At 37.9% G+C, this 18,003-nt stretch overlaps 2 protein-coding genes across 3 annotated transcripts in view; both read right to left on the reverse strand.

The window, feature by feature from the left end:
* Positions 1-8,008, reverse strand: part of TEK (TEK receptor tyrosine kinase) — a 41,245-nt gene extending 33,237 nt beyond the window's left edge. Inside the window, exons 1-2 of one of the 2 annotated variants that reach the window (XM_050329363.1) lie at positions 7,437-8,008; positions 4,101-4,693 (exon numbers count right to left, since the gene is read on the reverse strand). In XM_050329363.1, the coding sequence (XP_050185320.1) occupies positions 4,101-4,152 (52 nt within the window). In that variant the 5' untranslated portion in view covers positions 4,153-4,693; positions 7,437-8,008. Of the gene's footprint in view, positions 1-4,100 lie in introns of both variants that reach the window. The other variant, XM_050329364.1, reaches the window with a different exon arrangement.
* A 3,235-nt stretch (positions 8,009-11,243) lies between these two features.
* Positions 11,244-18,003, reverse strand: part of IFT74 (intraflagellar transport 74) — a 35,076-nt gene continuing 28,316 nt past the window's right edge. Inside the window, exons 18-20 of the mRNA XM_050329420.1 lie at positions 17,526-17,651; positions 15,083-15,143; positions 11,244-13,339 (exon numbers count right to left, since the gene is read on the reverse strand). Coding sequence (XP_050185377.1) covers positions 13,224-13,339; positions 15,083-15,143; positions 17,526-17,651 — 303 coding nt within the window. The 3' untranslated portion in view covers positions 11,244-13,223. The remainder of the gene's footprint in view (positions 13,340-15,082; positions 15,144-17,525; positions 17,652-18,003) is intronic.

The raw sequence follows: 18,003 nt of genomic DNA on the forward strand, positions 1-18,003 counted from the left end.
AAGATGTTCAAGATTTTTCAGATAGATCTTGCACCTGACAATGGAAATACATCTGTCTCACACAAGTAGTAGGTACATCCATTTTTGGATCAATTCTCCTGTGCCTACCCAACACTCTCTATAACACAATGACTTCTTGGTCTTCCCTGGAAAGATGAACAGGGGTTTTTTGTGTTTAAGAGATGGGTCTAGGCCAAGCAGGCTCAAGTCTGTGTGACTGACATAGATCAGGTTCCAGCCTAGGTAGTTCTCATTGTGAGCACATGAAGGCCCACCAGTATCTCTCTCCTATGCCCAAAAGCAGCTGCTCAGTGGCAATCAGTCTCTCTGACGTGTATGTTCCCTCTTGTACACTAAAGCCTTCCAAAAAAAAAATCTTGTGGGTATCAGGCAACCTCTGCAAAACACTATAACTTCATTTTTCCTCTGAAATGAATATTCAGCAAAAAAATTAATCCATCCAACCATCTTAATTATGACTATACACCAAACCAATATATGTGTATGTATATAGAGAGAAAGAGAGATGAAAATTTTATCTAAAACAATAGCACATGTTAACACTTATGAAAGTAGTGTGATTTCATTTCACCCTTTTGGATTTGATTCCTCTGGGTCTGATGTAATGCCTTTCACTGCTGACTATTCCCAGCTGTTGAAATGACCTTTGGGAACAGCAGCTTTCTGAGAGCTACTCTACCTCTCACTAGGTCTGAACCAGGCACAGTATGGCAGGCAGAGGCTATTGCTGGGTCTCACATATCAAATACACTTCAGGAACAAAGAATTAAATTAGGTTTAAATTTCTCTTGTAATTCACATTAGTAGTTTGATAATTTAGATGTCAGAAAGGTTGTGCATCAGTATAATGTCTAATCATGTAATGAATACTGGATATTAAAATCTCCTAGTCATACTTATGAAATACCTGAGATTAAAAGGTCAAAAGCAGTTTGCCTCCATTGCTTTGGCTGTGGGAAGCTCAAAACCCCAGTCCTGCAGCTGTAGGACACACTGTTTGAAGTTCAGGTGCCACTTTGATCTGACAACCGCCTATTTGAAGATGCTCACAAGGCCTAATGCCTTTACTATGGGAAGAATGACATTCATGTTCACTGTCACAGGCATGCATTAGATAGAGGTTAATGCAGGTTTTCTTTTGGTCAAGCTTCACAAGAGAGAAGCAAGTCTTGAATCAGAATTGTCAGAACTTTCCAGTTCAACTGAAAATTTTGACTTGTCATTTTGAAAAGCCTACAACATTATAAAGGTTCTTGTGTGTTTGGTAATGTCTATTAAAAGCTGTTCAATTTTCTAAATGTGAAAACGAGTCACATAATATTGGTAACAATTTAGGATTTTTTTCACAACACCCACTGACCCCAAAGAAAATGCAACCATCATCAGGGTGATGGAGATCTACCACTGAATGCCACTGCACTGGCTTACTCTACTGTTACCCTTTCTTAAAAGGCTAATATAATCTTTTGAGTCTTTTACCATATATGGTTCCAAACCTAAATCAGAAAAAAAAATATTAAAAAATCCTACCAGACCTAAGATTATTGTCTGTCTTGGAGAATGGAGACAGTTGGCAATATATCTGTTTCCTGCCAGAAGTAGTCAAAGAAATGTTCTTGAAACTGATAGCAATTATTGCCAGTTTTCACAAATCCTTTACTGCTGGTGGTCATCTTGCTAAAATAAAGCTCATACATGAACACTTCTGAGAGTTAGCTCACTGGGAGAAGCTGCAAACAGGTTTCCAGATGATCTGAGGATGTTTGAGGCATTTCTGAGGCGAAAGGCAAGTAAGTTGTTACACTCCTTCCTTGCTCCCAGGGGAGTAAGTGAATCTGCAACTCTTCTTGGGTCAGAACTTAGCCATGACCTTGGTGTTTGAACCCATACTTCAGGAGAGATGTTAGGATCATTTTGCTACTCCAAAGTGTCGACAGGAAAAACATGTGGTGATACTAAGTCTAGTATCCCAACAGGATTAAATTTCAGCCCTTGTCAGTTTAATTGAAGACTGGCCATGCCATATAAGTGCAAAAATGAGCATTTATTTTGACACCATCTTCCAAATTGGATCATTAGCACTAGCTGCAAATGGAGTACTGCTATTGAAAATAAGAAGACATTAAATCAATGGCCATTTCTCATAATGAGAACCAAGGCAGTGCTTTTCACCTTGTGAAAAGGGTGGAGTGGATTTTGTGCCTACCCAGCAACACACCCAAAGAAGCCCACAGACATCAGGGACAAGGTTAAGCCAGTTCACTGTCTGTGCTGAGTGTAAAGCCTCCCTTGCTCAGGGAATGTCATTCCCGCTTTCCTGAACTCCGCCTGCAGTATCTAGAGGAAAACGGGCTTGCATTGTCTTCCACTGCTCGCCCCAGGAAACATGATATCATTCTCAAACAAAAGCGGGAAAGCTGACAGATCTATTGAGATGGGTGTGACTACAGCACACACCTCGCTGGTCAGCCCCTGTGGAAAATGCAGTGACTGGCAACTCTTCGGTGCTGAGCTGTCTGTGCTCTCCACGTTTTTGTATCTAATCCCTTCAGATGGCTTTTGTTTCTCCTGTACTTGTGACTTAAAGAACGATGTTTGCTTTCTGTGTCAATTAGGTATGTGTCACCACGCAGAGAAACAGCAGAAACAAGGAGAAAGGGTTGGAGTAACTGGACTTTGTTTTCTTCTCTATCCATAATGCTTACAGCACCAGATATCTCCTAAAAGTGTAAATCTGGAAGTGATCTGAGGGCTAAACAGGTTGAATCAATGTGCAGCTAAACAATCAAGGAAGCGAAGCCACAAAAGAGGGATTGGTAAACAATATGCAGCCTATTACAGCAATTGCTAGATAAGAATGTTTCCAAACATGATTTCAGTAGATTATAAACGCTTTTTTTTTTTTTTGTCTTCATTAATTCCTAGCCCTTTATAGATGACAAAAGTAACATTTCACACTTATAATTTTACTGTTAACAGCTGTTAATATGCTGCCAATCAAGATCTGGGAAATGTAAAGAAAATTAAAAGCAAGTTGCATGACAATGAGGAATTCTCAGAAAACCCAGAATTTTGTTGGTACTTTCTTGTTTTCATTGCAGCACAGTTTGAAGTTTTAGAGCACATTACATTTTTCCTGTGAGGTGGAATGGAACAATCTATGCATATCTCAATTAAATGGTTGGGAGTGAGTTAAGAGTCTAAGGTTGCCATGAGTTGTATTCTGCTTTTTGGCAGAAATATTGTTACAGAAGAAACTGTCTAGATAATCAAAATAAGGATTGTAAAAGCGATACTCAAGTGCTGAGCAGCTACAAGTCTGATGGCAAGAGTGCAGTCTTCCTGAGGACTCTGCATGTGATAGGTACAGCAAAGTATCTCTAACAGTAATGCTACAAATACTTTAAACTAAATTTGCATTATTATAATCTTCCTGTATACCTTTCTGCAGATATCTCTTATGACTGACTTCTGACTTGCTGAAATAATGACATTTGCTGATAATATTGAATCACTGTTTAATTGTGTTTGAAGTGTTTTCAATTGATCTTGTATAATGTGCATTTTTTTCCTCTTTCATCCACTTACTTTCATTTAAATTCCAGTTGTGGAATCTCGTCTAAAATCAGATACTGGAATACCTAGACACATCAACTGCACAGCTAGTTCATAAAGTCAGTCACAGAAAAAGTTGACAGTTAATCTGTACTTAGAGCAGATTTCTTAGGGAAAGACACCGGTGGTTTCAAAGCTATGAGATGAATGAAACAGTTAATACCATTAGACAGAAAAGAAACCTTATTGCAACATAAGTATGTGTCAACAAATTCAACAGTTAAAAGCATAGCAGTGTGTTCTACATGTAGCTAAATCATCCCTAATAACTTGGCACAGTCCTGCCCTCGCTCACAGTGAAGGCTGTGCACAGAGAGAAGTGGACTCACTGAAACAAACATGAGTGCTTAAATCGGTGAAGTACTGGAGTAAAGGATAGAGAGTCATGCGTTTCATCTGCACATTGTGTAAGAAATAAGAAAGCAGTGACAGATCCACTACAGTTGTTAAAAGCCAAGGCTTACCTGAAATCAACAGGCTGAATCCATAGAGAACTAGGTGTGCTAGAGGGTCCATGCTTTCCAAAATATATCCATCCAGTTCTTACAGTCGCTCATGGAGTATCCTTTCCTCGGGGTAGACCTTTACCAGTTCCTCCTGTGCTGCATGGTACACTGTTTACAAGTCACAGGCAAGAAATCAGAGCACTGGCGCAGGCTGGAACAGTCTCATTCCCTGCCGTCTGAGTACAGGGAGTTTAAGTTCCTTTTTCCTGTTTCCTTTGTAGATTAGGATGGGAAAGGCAGGATCTTAAAGGCATTTTTGTATCAGCAGGACTGCAGGGCAGTGCAAATCCCATCCATCCAGCAATACATCAAAACAATTATCTGGAGCTGCTGGAGAAGCTGGGGACTGCTGTTGGTCACAGTCAGCAGAATAGGAACAATGATGGAATCCTCCAGTAGGCGGGAGAGTACAAGTAGAAGGTCGTCCACCTAGGTCCAGTGGGTGGAAAGTGTTATTATCCCCTTCTCAAAGTCTGCTAACTTCTCAGGATGCTATCATCTTCTCCCCTATTTATTTAATCCATATGTAAGCTGCTGGCTGCAATGCATTTCTGCACACAATAAGAAAATATGAAGTAAACAACAGTAACAAAACAGCCAGCTGAATCCAGTATATACCAAAGCCATCCAATCCAGCAAATTGTTAGTTCATGTGTTTTACTGGAAACAATTTTTCTTTACATTTGACAATTGGAAACAGACTGAAAACTTGATGCAATAATAAATCACACACAGAGCTATTATTACTACAGTGGGATTAAAATGCCTACATTACTTAGGGAGGTCTCAAAACTCAGAAGCTAAAACAAAACATAAGGAAAAAATACAAAGGAAGACACACACATACAAAATAATTAAATAAGTGGAAAGGCAGCACTCAGATGTATAATCAGAATTGGAAATAAAGAATAACCTTATTTAGTACTTGACTAACAATGATCCATGACAATACAGCATTTGAAAGCCCTGTAGTTCTGCCAAGATGCTAACACACAGAATTACTTACATGGAAGTATAAACAGCATAACCTTGGAAAAGGGGTATGGCTTGATCCTACTTTGATTTAATATATTTTTAGCCTTTGATTGTAGTGTAGATTTCACAAAAGGAAGTCCTTTACACCTGAGATTATTGCCATGTGAACAGAATGGTGTCACACACCTACCACAGGAGATGTCAAGGCAGTAACCCAGAGTTGTTCCTTATGTGTTCCCTATGTGTTCCTTATGTGTGCCATCCCCCTTCTCAATGTAATCAAAAACCAAACCAAGTAGAAACTTACACTGAAAATACCCTCTGTTTGCAAAAAACGCAGTGTGAGGTCCAAACTCTAATAAAATTCCTTTATCGTGCTTAAAGGAGGTAGAGTATAAGATATTTCCCTGGTCTGATTTCAGACTAAAATACGTATATATATTTTGTCCATCTTAGATTTTGGAGAACAACAACTCCTCCTCTACTCTTTAATGTCTTTTGATTTGCTGAGGGAGGGAGAGCAGGAGACCGTAGGGCGAGAAGGTGTTAAGCAACTTCAGTCAAGGCTATGGTTCTCCAGACTGCTTTTGTAGGATTAGGAGGGTTTTAAACTTTCCTCTTAAATTTCACTTCCCTGGGTATAAAGAGGTTACTGCATCATGTCTCCATTTGAAATGCATCTAAATGCAAAGCAATGCATACAGGCTGCTGCTGATACTGATTTTACAGTTTTCATAATGGACCAGGTCAGCTGTTCATTCTTTTTTGAAGAAGCAACTTGTTGTGCCTACTGATCACTTCATCCACCATGATGAGAAGATAGCTGTTTATCTCAAGGATAGAGTGGACAGCATAAATATGCAACACTCCAAAAATACAACAAGGTTTCAAAGATCTGCTAAAGCCAAAGGAGAGGAAATATATGGTTGCTCAAGTTAGAATTTGCTTGGGGTATCAATATCAGCATCAGCCTTATGCAATTTTTTTGTGTGTTTCATTACAAACTTTCATTTTTTAAGAAATAAAGAATAGCATCTATAATTCAGCAAACATTGAAGTATTTATGTGTAATATGTGTTTAAACTTAGATCTGATTCTATTTAGAAGGCTTTTAAGGGCCACAGTTTGATTATTACTCCCACTGATGTCAAAATTTATCCCAATAAACTTCTGCTAGATTGTAGAATTTGAAGTGTTTCAGTATTCTGATTTATTCTCTCTCAAAATTAAGTGTCTGATAGCCCTACCTTCCATACTTTCATCCCTATGTTTAATGACATTAGAATGTAAGCCTTCCTTAAAATAGGCCATATCAATTTTCCATCCTGTGAACTAAAAACTATATGATCTGATCACTTCTCTGATTAGTGACCAACACAGAAGTGCAATAGAATTGTCTGTTCCTTCCTCCCAGCAGCAGTGATATCATAGCAGTATCCCATGCATGAGCCCATCTCTTGCTATCTCGTCCTCAGCTTACATTAGCAGATCTACAAACAAGAGGATCCTGATTCTCAGCCTGCATTCACTATTAATGAGCTGAAGAACTTCAAACAGCCTTTGGCAAAACCAGATTGCCAGTAAAAGAAACTGGGCTAAAAGTGAGGATGGCACGTGGAGTAAAATATGGTACTGAGTTACTCCAGCTTTTGTTGCACCAGGGGCTGTTGACTACCAGGCTGACCAGTGAGGATGCCCATGGCACGTGCTTGGAGATAAGGGGGGGTGTGTAGCTGTATTTAGGCTGCATGGATCCCAGCTTTGTCTTTCTAGAGGTACTTGGACAGACTCCGAAACATGATTTCTAAAGAGTTGCCCTCGGGATCATCAGTTTTGGTGGGTGTTATCTGCTGATTTAAACATACCAACATTCACATCTAACTTAACACCCATCACAAGGGCATGGATGAATTTTTAAATTAGTTGCAGCAGGGAAACAAATTGCCTTTCAACATGTAAATATAACCCTAGCATTAAACATGGCTTTTCATAACTCTGTTTGCCGAAGGCTAATTTTATGATATGTCAAGTGCCCTGAACTCCTGACACCACGAGTTCCTCTTTAGATAAGCAGCACACTTGTCTCAAGGACAATCCATTCATCCATGCTGTACTGCATGGAAATATGTGAGGAGGAAAAAGAAACAATGCCACTCTGCACTTCTTTAATCAGGTAGATGTGTTAGCAGAAATCACATATCCTCTTGCAGTGTCTGGCTGTATTATGTTTTTTGGAACCAAGCCATTGCTTTGGCCTTGACATGATGTTAGTATGTGTTATTAGCAGGCAGTGAAGGAACTTCAGGAATTATTACTCACCACAATCAGCTAATGTGAAACAGAGGCTCCCAAATGGTGGAGTTTAAGCTTCTTAAGAACAGATCCTGTTCTCCTCTGCAACACAGTCTATGCCTCTGAGGACAGTCACAGCCCCTAAGCCATCTATTTTGGACCATCTCGAAGAAAGAGGCAGCAGCCAGGTGGCCAGTGAGAGAATATTGGCAGTTGCTGGTCTAAGCAGTGAGGATGAGGACTGCTCCTACCAATTACAGTATGGCAGTGTAGTAAATGGAGGGAGGTAAAGGTTTCTGGGGTCCCTGTCATGCAAATGGGGAAGGAACAGTGGTGATACTGTGATATTGCAGCGGGTGGTTCTGAGAAACTATGAGTTAGAATAGTAACAGTCTGGTTTTTGCTGCAGCTTGTTCTAAGGAGGTGCAGTCGCTCTATGCCTTTTCTACTGCCTCTCACGCATATGCATACTCAAAAGGCAACTCAGGATTGCCATGATCAGCTTTATTTCCTCAGTATTTTTCTTTTCTTTCTTTTCTTTTCTTCTTTTCTTTCTTTTCTTTTCTTTTCTTTTCTTTTCTTTTCTTTTCTTTTCTTTTCTTTTCTTTTCTTTTCTTTTCTTTTCTTTTCTTTTCTTTTCTTTTCTTTTCTTTTCTTTTCTTTCTTTTTTCTTTTCTTTTCTTTTCTTTTCTTTTCTTTTCTTTTTTCTTTTCTTTTTTCTTTTTTCTTTTTTCTTTTTTTTCTTTTCAGAAAAGAGTTTCTCTTGGATTTCAAAAGAATACAGCCCAAAAAATGGCTGAGTATTGAGCAGTCTACAGAACAGCTTCAGCCAAAGACAGATGCTGCCTTCCTGTCTTCCTCGATAGTGAAATGAAAGGGAATGTATTGCAATGGATTTAAGCAAAGGATCTGATCAGAATGTCAGGTTTCTATAAAAGGGTAAAGTTCATCTGGTGAAAAAAAACAGGAGTACGTTAGTGCCTCTATATCAGTAAAGTCATTGTGAAGGACATCAGGCTGTTTGTGCTCTGAAAACTTCCACTTTGGGAGTCAGTTGTCTTTTTTTGTAAAAAGTTTCATATAAATTTTAGAGTGGCCTGCCTGTTGTCAGCAGGACAAAAAGAATTGTTTCTCTATTCTACTAATATTTTCTACCTAATTTTTTTACAATATATTTTGAAGGACAAATGAATCTGTGTATTTATGTTTAATGGCAACAATTGTGAATCCAAATATTTTTAGGATATTGATATTGAATCACCCCAAATGATGCACAGTAATAAAAATATGACTGCCTAAAATAAAATGGCATTAAGAAGGCAAATTTTGTGCTTGTGAGATTTGGAGAAATAAAGAGACATTTCCTAAGCCTCTTAACACATGTGGAGTTTGAAGTTCTGATTATTGCTTCCAAGGACCAGGAAATGGGTCATGCTAATTAACACTCAGGGGTAGTACTTTCAACCATCAAGGTTACAAAAATTCATTCTTAATACTCTGTTTCTGGGACCCACTGTCTTCTGCTGAATTAATCTCACACAGTATGATTTAATGGTAACTTTTATTTGATGACTGCATCATTTAACTTTAAACTGGATTCAACAAGTACAACTTAGTGATAAATTTGCTGTCTACCTTTTTCTGCTTCCAAATTGGTATTGGAAATCTTGAAGAAGACTTAGAAATATCAAAATCTGAAGGCTTCATGTGGAATTTTGTCTCGTGTAACTGTTTAGGTGACTGATGCTACTGATAATTTCTACTATAATCATTATTTTCTTCCTAATTTTCAGAGGTGCTCAGTCCACCTCACACCACTTGAAGCAGTATTTGTGGGCAAATTTGTGTTGTATGTTGGAGGCAAGAGGTCTTGCACCTTACTCACTCTTTGCTGAACAGCAGAAATCTTGGCCCTGATACCAGTGCTCAGTGAATCAAACTCACTCACTTTAAATGAATGTAGCTTTCAAGGAATAAGGTTTACAAGAGGAAACGAGAGCAGATAATTTTACATTTCTGACTCTATTTTGTTTAAATGTGGGATGTTTCCTCCATTTCACACATTTGGCATATTGTCCAGATATTTCTCCTTCCTGAAAGGGGAACCAGCAAGTACATAGAGAGCAAGTCGGGCCAATGAACATTTCTTCCTCTGCTCCAAAATTGTCAATTCCAACAAATGATTGATTAAAGCTGGGATTCAGATCATCTCTGAACATATGAATGCTTAAAGGCTTCCTTCCTCTTTACTGAAGAGGAAAAAGATGACAACTACCTTGGGAATAATCCAGTTCCCCTTCTGAGTGACTGACCTGCATCTCCACAGCCGTGGTCTGGCTGGAGTTATCACCTACAATATATATGTATTATTCGGTGTACAGCTGGTATTCACCATTGTGCATGTGTTCAAGTGCAATTTTATGAACACTTCCACAATCTGAGGGTTTTTCACTCCAGGCAATTGCTACATCCTGCCCACCCAGAAGACTTACTGCCATGTTGCCAAGGAGTTCACTCAGAGCGGATACTTTGAGGAGAAACAGATTAAATGCTTACTTTATAACTATTCTTAGAACTAAGATTTTCTTATGGCTAGTGCCCCCTCATAAGGTCTGCATTATGCCCTGTATTTTTTTTTTTACACTTGCAGCAGAAAAATAGAAGTGTAAGACATTACAACCACTTCACCTTGGAAGTATGTCCCTCTGATTGTGAAACAGCACACATCAGCACTAAGAGCCATTAACTGTTTTAGGGTGGAAGGAAACAAAAAAGAATCTCAGTGTTCTGCCTGTCTAGAACACAGAAATATTGCATGTTGTCTTCTAAGCTAAGAGAAATTAAAAAATAAACTAATTTTGAAAGAAAAATAAGCTTTTTTGATCACCATGAAAATTAATGAAGGCAAGATGAAGCAGGAAGGCCAAGAAGACAGGGAATAACAGAGTTGTGAGCTCAACCTCAATCCCTGAGAAAGTGGTGGAACAACCTACACTGGATATCATTTCCAGACACATGAATGATGGGAAGGTGACCATGAGAAAAGAGCATGGATTTATGAGGCAGAAATTAAGCTTAACCAACCTGGTAGACTTCCAGGCTGAGCAGGATTAAATCAGTGAGCAAGGATAGAGGTGTGGATGTTGTCTACCTCAACATTATCAAGTTGCTTGACACTGTTTTCCATAAATTCTCACAGATAAGCTGACAAAGTCAGGGTTAGGTAGGCAGGCTCGGGGCTCATTGTGTGATCAGTGACCCAAAGTCCTGTTGGAGGCCACTCCATTGTGGAATACCCCAGGCATGGACACTGGTGCCAGTACTGTTTAACCTTTTCACTAATGACCTGGATTATAGGTCAAAGTGCATGCTCAGGGAGTTTGCAGATGACACAAAGCTGAGAGGAGTGGCTCACACACCAGATGGGCGCCCTGCTGCTCAGAGGGACCTCAACAGGTGAAGAAATGGGCAGCCAGAAATGTAATGAAGTTCCACAAAATACATGCACAGTCCTGCCTCTGTGGAGGAATAATCCAGGCACCCCCACACACCGTGGGCTGAAGAAGGTTTTGCTGAGAGGGACCCTGACGGCCTTCCATGTGTACACCAAGCTGACCAAGGGCCAACAACACTCAGCAAGAAAGGCCAGCAGCATGCTGGGGTGGGTTAGCAACGGCACTGCCAGGCAGGCTGGGGAATCCTTACCCCTACTTAGCCTTGGTGAGAGAGGTGAGCAGAAAAGGTATTTAATATCTCCACCCCACAGATGCTGCCAGTTAATTAACATCCTCTCAGTCTGAAGTCATAGTAAAAAATGGATAAAAGACTGCCCGTGCAGGGAGACCTATGTTACCGAATTAGTGTCTTGATGTACACACAGGAGCTTTGATGAAAAAGCATCGTGTGTCTCGTACTTAAACTGCATTTAAAATAAAAAAGATACAAAGAGTTAAAGAAAAGGTTATTTTCCCTGAGACTTTAGTCTGGGTTACATGGATACAATTTACTCAGCTCACAATGGGGAAGGAGTTATTAATCTCCCAGAGAGAGATAAACACTCGCCGCGTAGTTCACCACTTAGAATCTATACAGCTCTTTCCAGCCATGCATACTGTGTCCACAATTTAGGACCACAAGTATGAACTGTTAAAAGAAGTTTTAAGAGTGATGAGATTCTCAAAAAGCAAAAGGATCTTCTGTTGAAGATTCTTCATAGAATACAGGAAAGGACAGCATGGTGGAGAAAAGGTTTTTATGACAGGCATCTCCTGTGGAACAGAACTAAACCCTGTAAACTTTACCATGCTGCCATACGGAATCACTACCAAGGAATAAAACCTTCCCCTGCCCTGAGTGAAAGCAAATTCAAAGCAGTCTGTTTATTCAGTCTGCAGCTTTTTTCCATTGTTCATTACAATATGTTATTCTAGCACAAGTGGAATTCAGGAGGTGATCTCTCTGGCTGATGGTTGGATTGGTAAGAATATTAGACTTCAACTTTATCTCAGCAAATAATGGGCTCTCTCTGGAATAGCTGAAACTCTGACAGGAAGGAAGAGACATTAGTGGGAATTTCCCCTAGATAACAGTCCTTGGTTTATAGAAATCCTGTTCCATTATCTCTAGATGTTATACAGACATAAATATATAGAGCAACAGCATTTACTATGTTGGATTTGCAAACACACTTGTTCTCTGCAAGAATCTTCAATATTTTTATTTTACATATTTCTTTATACTCAAAATGACAATCAAAGATTTGGAGAAATTTAGTGACAAAAACACAGAACTATTTTAATGGACTCAGCACACTGGATAATTATTTCAGAACTTCAGTTTTATGAAGTGAAGCACATAGTCTACCCCTTTTCCAGAAAACTTTTTTAAGAGAGTACAACAACTGTAAATCCAGATCCCACTGCTTTTTAGTACTTTTTCTTTGTTCCTGTCTATCTAAGATTCCTATCTGTAGTCAACTGTGCATTTTTCTCTTTGACCAGGACTAGCTTACAGCATACCAGGTAAAGGAAATTATCAATACGCAGTTTAGAAATACAGACATGTAGAATGTGAGGGAAATATATAAATGGAAATTTTGTTTTCTGAAATTTCCGTATCAGTCCTGGTTTTGCTCTATGTTGAAACTCTTTCTGTGTATTTTTGTCAGAGGTTGCATAGGGCACTGAAGCATGAAAAAGGAGGAAAAAATCATTGCAGAAAATGCAAGTAATTTTCCCTTTTATTTCCTTTACTGGTGAATATTACAGAGTGAAATGCTCCACAAAATAAGTATTAGCTACATTTCACTACGTTTTATCATAGTTCTTTTTTTATAATTACATTTTATAAAAAAAGGAAGTTCATTAGGAAATGAAAATTTGCTGGCATTCACTCCCTGGCAATTCTGACTTGAAAAGATGCTTGTTATCCTTAGATGTTTGCCTTACTTGATATAAATTGCTATCTAAATAGAGATGGAATAATGACATAACAATTAGAAATTTAACATGTAAAGCAGACTGAAATTTCACATTTGAGGTGCAATTTAGCAATGGGCTTCCGTAACTCATAGGGCAGTATTTCCTTTTTGTTTATACAAGTTTCTAAAATTCAGAAGTTTATTTCTAAAAATTTTAAACAGCACAAAAGGAAGCTTACTATTAAAACCTGTAACTTCTAAAAACCTTGAAAAATACTTTTAAGAATATCTGTCACCATAATGGTGAGTGAGTGAGCTCAGGAGTCCAGCTTTCCATGCTGGCTGTGCACATCTCTCATTGTTGACCCATTGGGGCAGGAAGGAAATGCCTGGGTTCAGTTCTTGGTGTTCTGTAAAGCTTCTATGAGAGCCTTGTTGTATTCTTTGACCAGCTTTCTCACGTTCTTCATTATTGGCTGGTAGTCACTCTCCTGACTTTTTGTTGCTATGACTGATTAAAAGAACTAAGGAAACAAACTGCCAGTATAAATATGAGCATAATTGGAGATCACAGGGGAACCACACTACAGTACATTTGCTTCTCTGAAAACCGTCAAGTGTTGCAAATAATGGAAAAAACTTCAGTTGGGTCTAAAAGGTTTACACTAATTTACTAGGGCTAGCTGCCATCTCATGCCAAGCACAGTAGGAAAAAAAAAAGATTACATGCCTGAGTCAGTTTTGTTTTCATATATACAGGCAATAGGTCCCTTGTGAAAGACTCTGCCCATTGTTACACTGCAAGCAAAACCATTTCAAAGCACTCAGCTGTTTACAGCCATTCAGTCTGGCTACAAAAGTCCCAGTCCAGGAAAGCAGCCCCCCTCTTACCAGTAGCCCAAGCAGACACAGTACTCTGTACAGGGATCTGCATGTGGATAGGCAATATTGCATAGCAGGTTAGGAGATGCTTTAAGATCCTGATGAACTCAGGAAAAATTTTGTTTAAGAGTATTGCCTTAATAAACATTCCTGTAGAGACTCCTTCATAGAGGAGGTAGCTCCAATTAGATTACATTGTCCAAGACTTTCTTCAGATGCATTTTCTAAGAATTAGAACACCTACCAGACATGAGAAATGGGTTATTTGGTATTTGAAAAAGGCAACATTATATGTATTATTATATATGTTATTATTTCTCTAATGGCCAGGCTATCACGTAATTGCCTGAAATATATTCCTGTGCCATCTTCTGGCCATTTCATTTCCATATAGCAATGGCCATTGTCAAACATACTACACTGGATGGTGCAGTCTAGTTTTGACATTACCTTTACCAATTACATTTGTACTGTAATCATAAAACAGTGAATTTGTGCATATTAGAAATTTCAGATTTTTTGTTTCTAAATAATTTTGAAGAAATAAGCTTATTGTAGTGAACTCACTGTCCCAAAATAAAAGTGCAGCTTGGTCCTACTCAGATCCCTGCCATAACTGTGGAGAATAAAATAGTACAAGACGAGAAGAACCATCGATTCTAACTAAAATAAACATCAGTGCTTTTGCTTATTTCAAAAACTATCTCATGAAAGCCATTTGCAAATAAGCAAATAACGATTTTGCTCAAGTTTTGTAAGGTCATATATGATTAGTGAAATATAACCCTTAAATTTGAATCACATAATGAGAAAGCTACAGTGCAGTTTCCCCAGGCCAGCCCATTTTGCAGCTCAAGCATTTCCTTGTCATATCTTAACACACTCACCTGTTTTTTCACTCTAGTAGGCAATTCCCCTTTTACTTCACAAGCAAAACATTAAATGTATACAATTTATTTTTTACTTTTTCATTATTGGTATTTTCAGGGGGTTAAACAATACACGGTGAAAAGTCACCATGCTCTAAGATTTTCAAACAAGAATACACTTGCAGATTAATTCCATGTAAGACTGGACAGATATGAACTTTGTATGAAACCTAATGGCAAAACTGTGCCAGAAGGAACAACTCCAGATCGCAAGGCAAAGCTTATGCTTTAGGACCCCGTAAAATTGTTTCAGACAACACATGCAAGTTGTGCTATATATAATATCTATCAGCTAACCAGACGTTTGCAGAGGATTGCCTTTCCCCTCCTCCCCTGTCTCCTGCTGACCATTCCGTCCTGTCTTACTCTGCTGGAGGAAACAGACTTCTTCCTCAATTAATACAGTGCATGAATTTGACTCTCTTTCTTAAAGAAAAGGATACATTCCTTCATCATAAAGTTATTTTGCTCATGGTGCTGCCACTTCCTCTCCAAATTTGTAAGCTGAAAACACAAAAAGTGCCAAAAATTAAAATGCTAATTATTAAACACATATTTTATACAAACAAACTCCCAAAAATGTTGTATCAGTACCTTGTACTCTATCACCTGATAAGATCAAAGTTATTTCACATTAAAAACTCCGAAATGAGATACAATGGCAAAATGTTTTTAAAGCTGCCAAAAATTAACCTGCATAAAATTTAGGACTTCATAATCCATCAGTACAAAAGCACTGCATGCAATTGCAGTGATAGATGAAAAAATCAGATGAGAATTCAAGACTTTTCATATAAGGAAGTATGTAGGCAAGTCAGAAGTAAAAAGATGAACCCTGTAGGGAGATATGAATTCTCATTATGCTTCTTATCACTTAAATGATCTCTTCTTAGAATCAGTGAGATCTAAAATCACCAAAGATACAATATTTCCTGACACTGTCTTGGACTTTAAGCTACACAGAAGAAACTTCCTTACTTCCATAGTTAAGTTTCCTGTCTGATGCCAGAAGCTGTGATAAGAACAGAGCTGCAGCAAGAAGATTGTAGGAGTGTGGGTTAAGTGTTGGCACTTCTTCAATACTTTCAGCATCAACAGGAAACTAATGTGGACATTATATCGATGGCTGCTTCCTTACAATACAATTTTATACTTGTTTTTCTGATGCTACTGTTCAAGGTTTTGCATTTCAAGATATGAAGATGTTATTTTTAAATGCAAAAACTGAAAATCATTCTGAGACTAAACTTTCTGTAGAAACTAAAAATTTTCCTACTAATTAGGAAAACACTGCAGTATTTTACTTAAAAGCTTATTCTTAAGTTAGAAAACAAGAAAATAGTTGCTATATTACTCAAATCTTAACAGTGAAGAATCAATTATCTAGTGTACTGGTTCACAGTAAGCATGACAATAATTTACTTCCAAGTACAAATACTTCTGACCAATTAAAATTCTTATTGCCCCCTTTGTAGATGTTGCAACACACAAGATAGCCAGTAAGAGAGCCTAGGTTTGAAATACTTACTGTCTGATACATATAAAAGGAAACATTCAATGTATTTTTATAGTACCTCCTTGGAGGCCACTTCACAGCTTGCAAAATTGCCCAAGCCCTCAAGACATATGAACAATATTTGTACTTCACAATTCTTGATGCGTATCAACCAATCAGCTGTTATAAGATATACTTTTAATTCACTCTCATGGTATTTACACTCATGACATAAAAAGTAAGGAAAAAATCCTTTTTGCAGACACTGAAATAGAACTGCCACAGCTTAATGAATTGAAGAAATTATGTACAACTATTATTTTATATAAAATTTTAAGCCTCATCATGCCAGTATCCTAACTGCTTTTCCATTTCCCTAAGCTCTAGGAATAAGAACCTGATCTTGGAATAAAAATATTCAGTAACTGAAATCTTGCAGACTTTGGCATGTAGCTTTGTGGATTTATATCATCACCCTAGAGTGATTATAATAATCTCCTGTTCTATACTTGTATATATATACCTCAGTCAGAGTTACATCTTCTCATCTGCTCCATGAAGCCCACTCCAGAGGAAAGTCAACTTAAACATGTACCAATATGACCTTTAAGTTTTAACTGAATTAAAATAAAATAAATATCTCAACAACCTCAAGCAATAAAAACCAGTGAAATGCACAGAAAATAATCAATTTCCATTTCCACCTTATTTTAAGGTTATCCGTTTTCCTTCTGTGCCTTCAAACCTCCGTGCCAGTAAAGTTCTGCTGCCAAAATGACAGTAATATATGGGTGTTTAAAATGGAAGAATCAAAGCTGCTCAAGAGGTTACAAACACATTCTTTCCTGATTCACTTTTTAAATGTAAATGTACATATACTCATACATCAAAGTTTAAGTCTGAACAAACCCCAGAAGTTCAGTGATCTGCAAGAAGCAGAAGAATTAGAAAAATGGAAAATGAAATTAATAGCACAGGTTGCAAGAGAAAACTTATCACCATAACTTTAAAAGCAAAAGGGATCTTAGCTAATTAGTAGCAACTGTTTTTTTTCCCCTGTATGTTCTTCTAAGTTGGTCCTCAAAACTACTCAAGCAAAGGAAGGGCAGAAGGTGAAGAGTTCTGAGCAAGATTAATACAAACACTTAAACATAGGAGTCGCATAATTTTTAAGCTCAGAAAGATCTCTAGTAATCTAAAGCTTACAATTTATTGCTACAATATTAAGTTTTGTTTGAAAACTGAAAATATGGCAACACACTTAAAACACATGACTTAGAAAACTCTCTGAGAAGGAATAAACAGATTCCATCCACACAATGCTTCATGTGTATGAGAAAACCAAAACTGAGAAAGAAACAGAAGGAGATAATAAGTAATCTGAGCTATACCTGAGAATGTGTCTCGTTTTCTTGCAGCTCCCTCTTTAGCATCTCATACTCTGCATTCAAGAGCTCCATTATTTTCTTGAAAGAACGGCTACGCTTTGTTAATTTTTCTTTGTCATCCTGGAGTCTCTAGTTAGAAAAAAAACCAACACAAACTGATTAATGGCTGAGTTCATCTGCTGTGAGCTTCAGGAAAATTACTTCAATTCACCTTTTAAAGTGCTACTTTTTTTTCCTTTCAGAACAAGACCACGTGTACAGAGAACTCATAGGCTTTTCTCTAGCAATGCATGCTTTATCCTAAAATTGATAATCAATGATTATGACAAGTTCTAGGCTTAGACCACATTCTATGAGCGCAAGTGGGAATGCTGATGTTAAAAATTTGTAGGAAATTCTTTTTTGTTTGAGTTCTGTGTTAGATTGCTAAATTCAAAGTTATGGGTAGTCATAAATTACACCTGAAGATTCTAGCTCACTC

Source organism: Myiozetetes cayanensis, unplaced genomic scaffold, assembly GCF_022539395.1.
Source record: "Myiozetetes cayanensis isolate MyiCay16 unplaced genomic scaffold, myiCay2020 scf4, whole genome shotgun sequence".
Taxonomy (NCBI): Eukaryota; Metazoa; Chordata; class Aves; order Passeriformes; family Tyrannidae; genus Myiozetetes; species Myiozetetes cayanensis.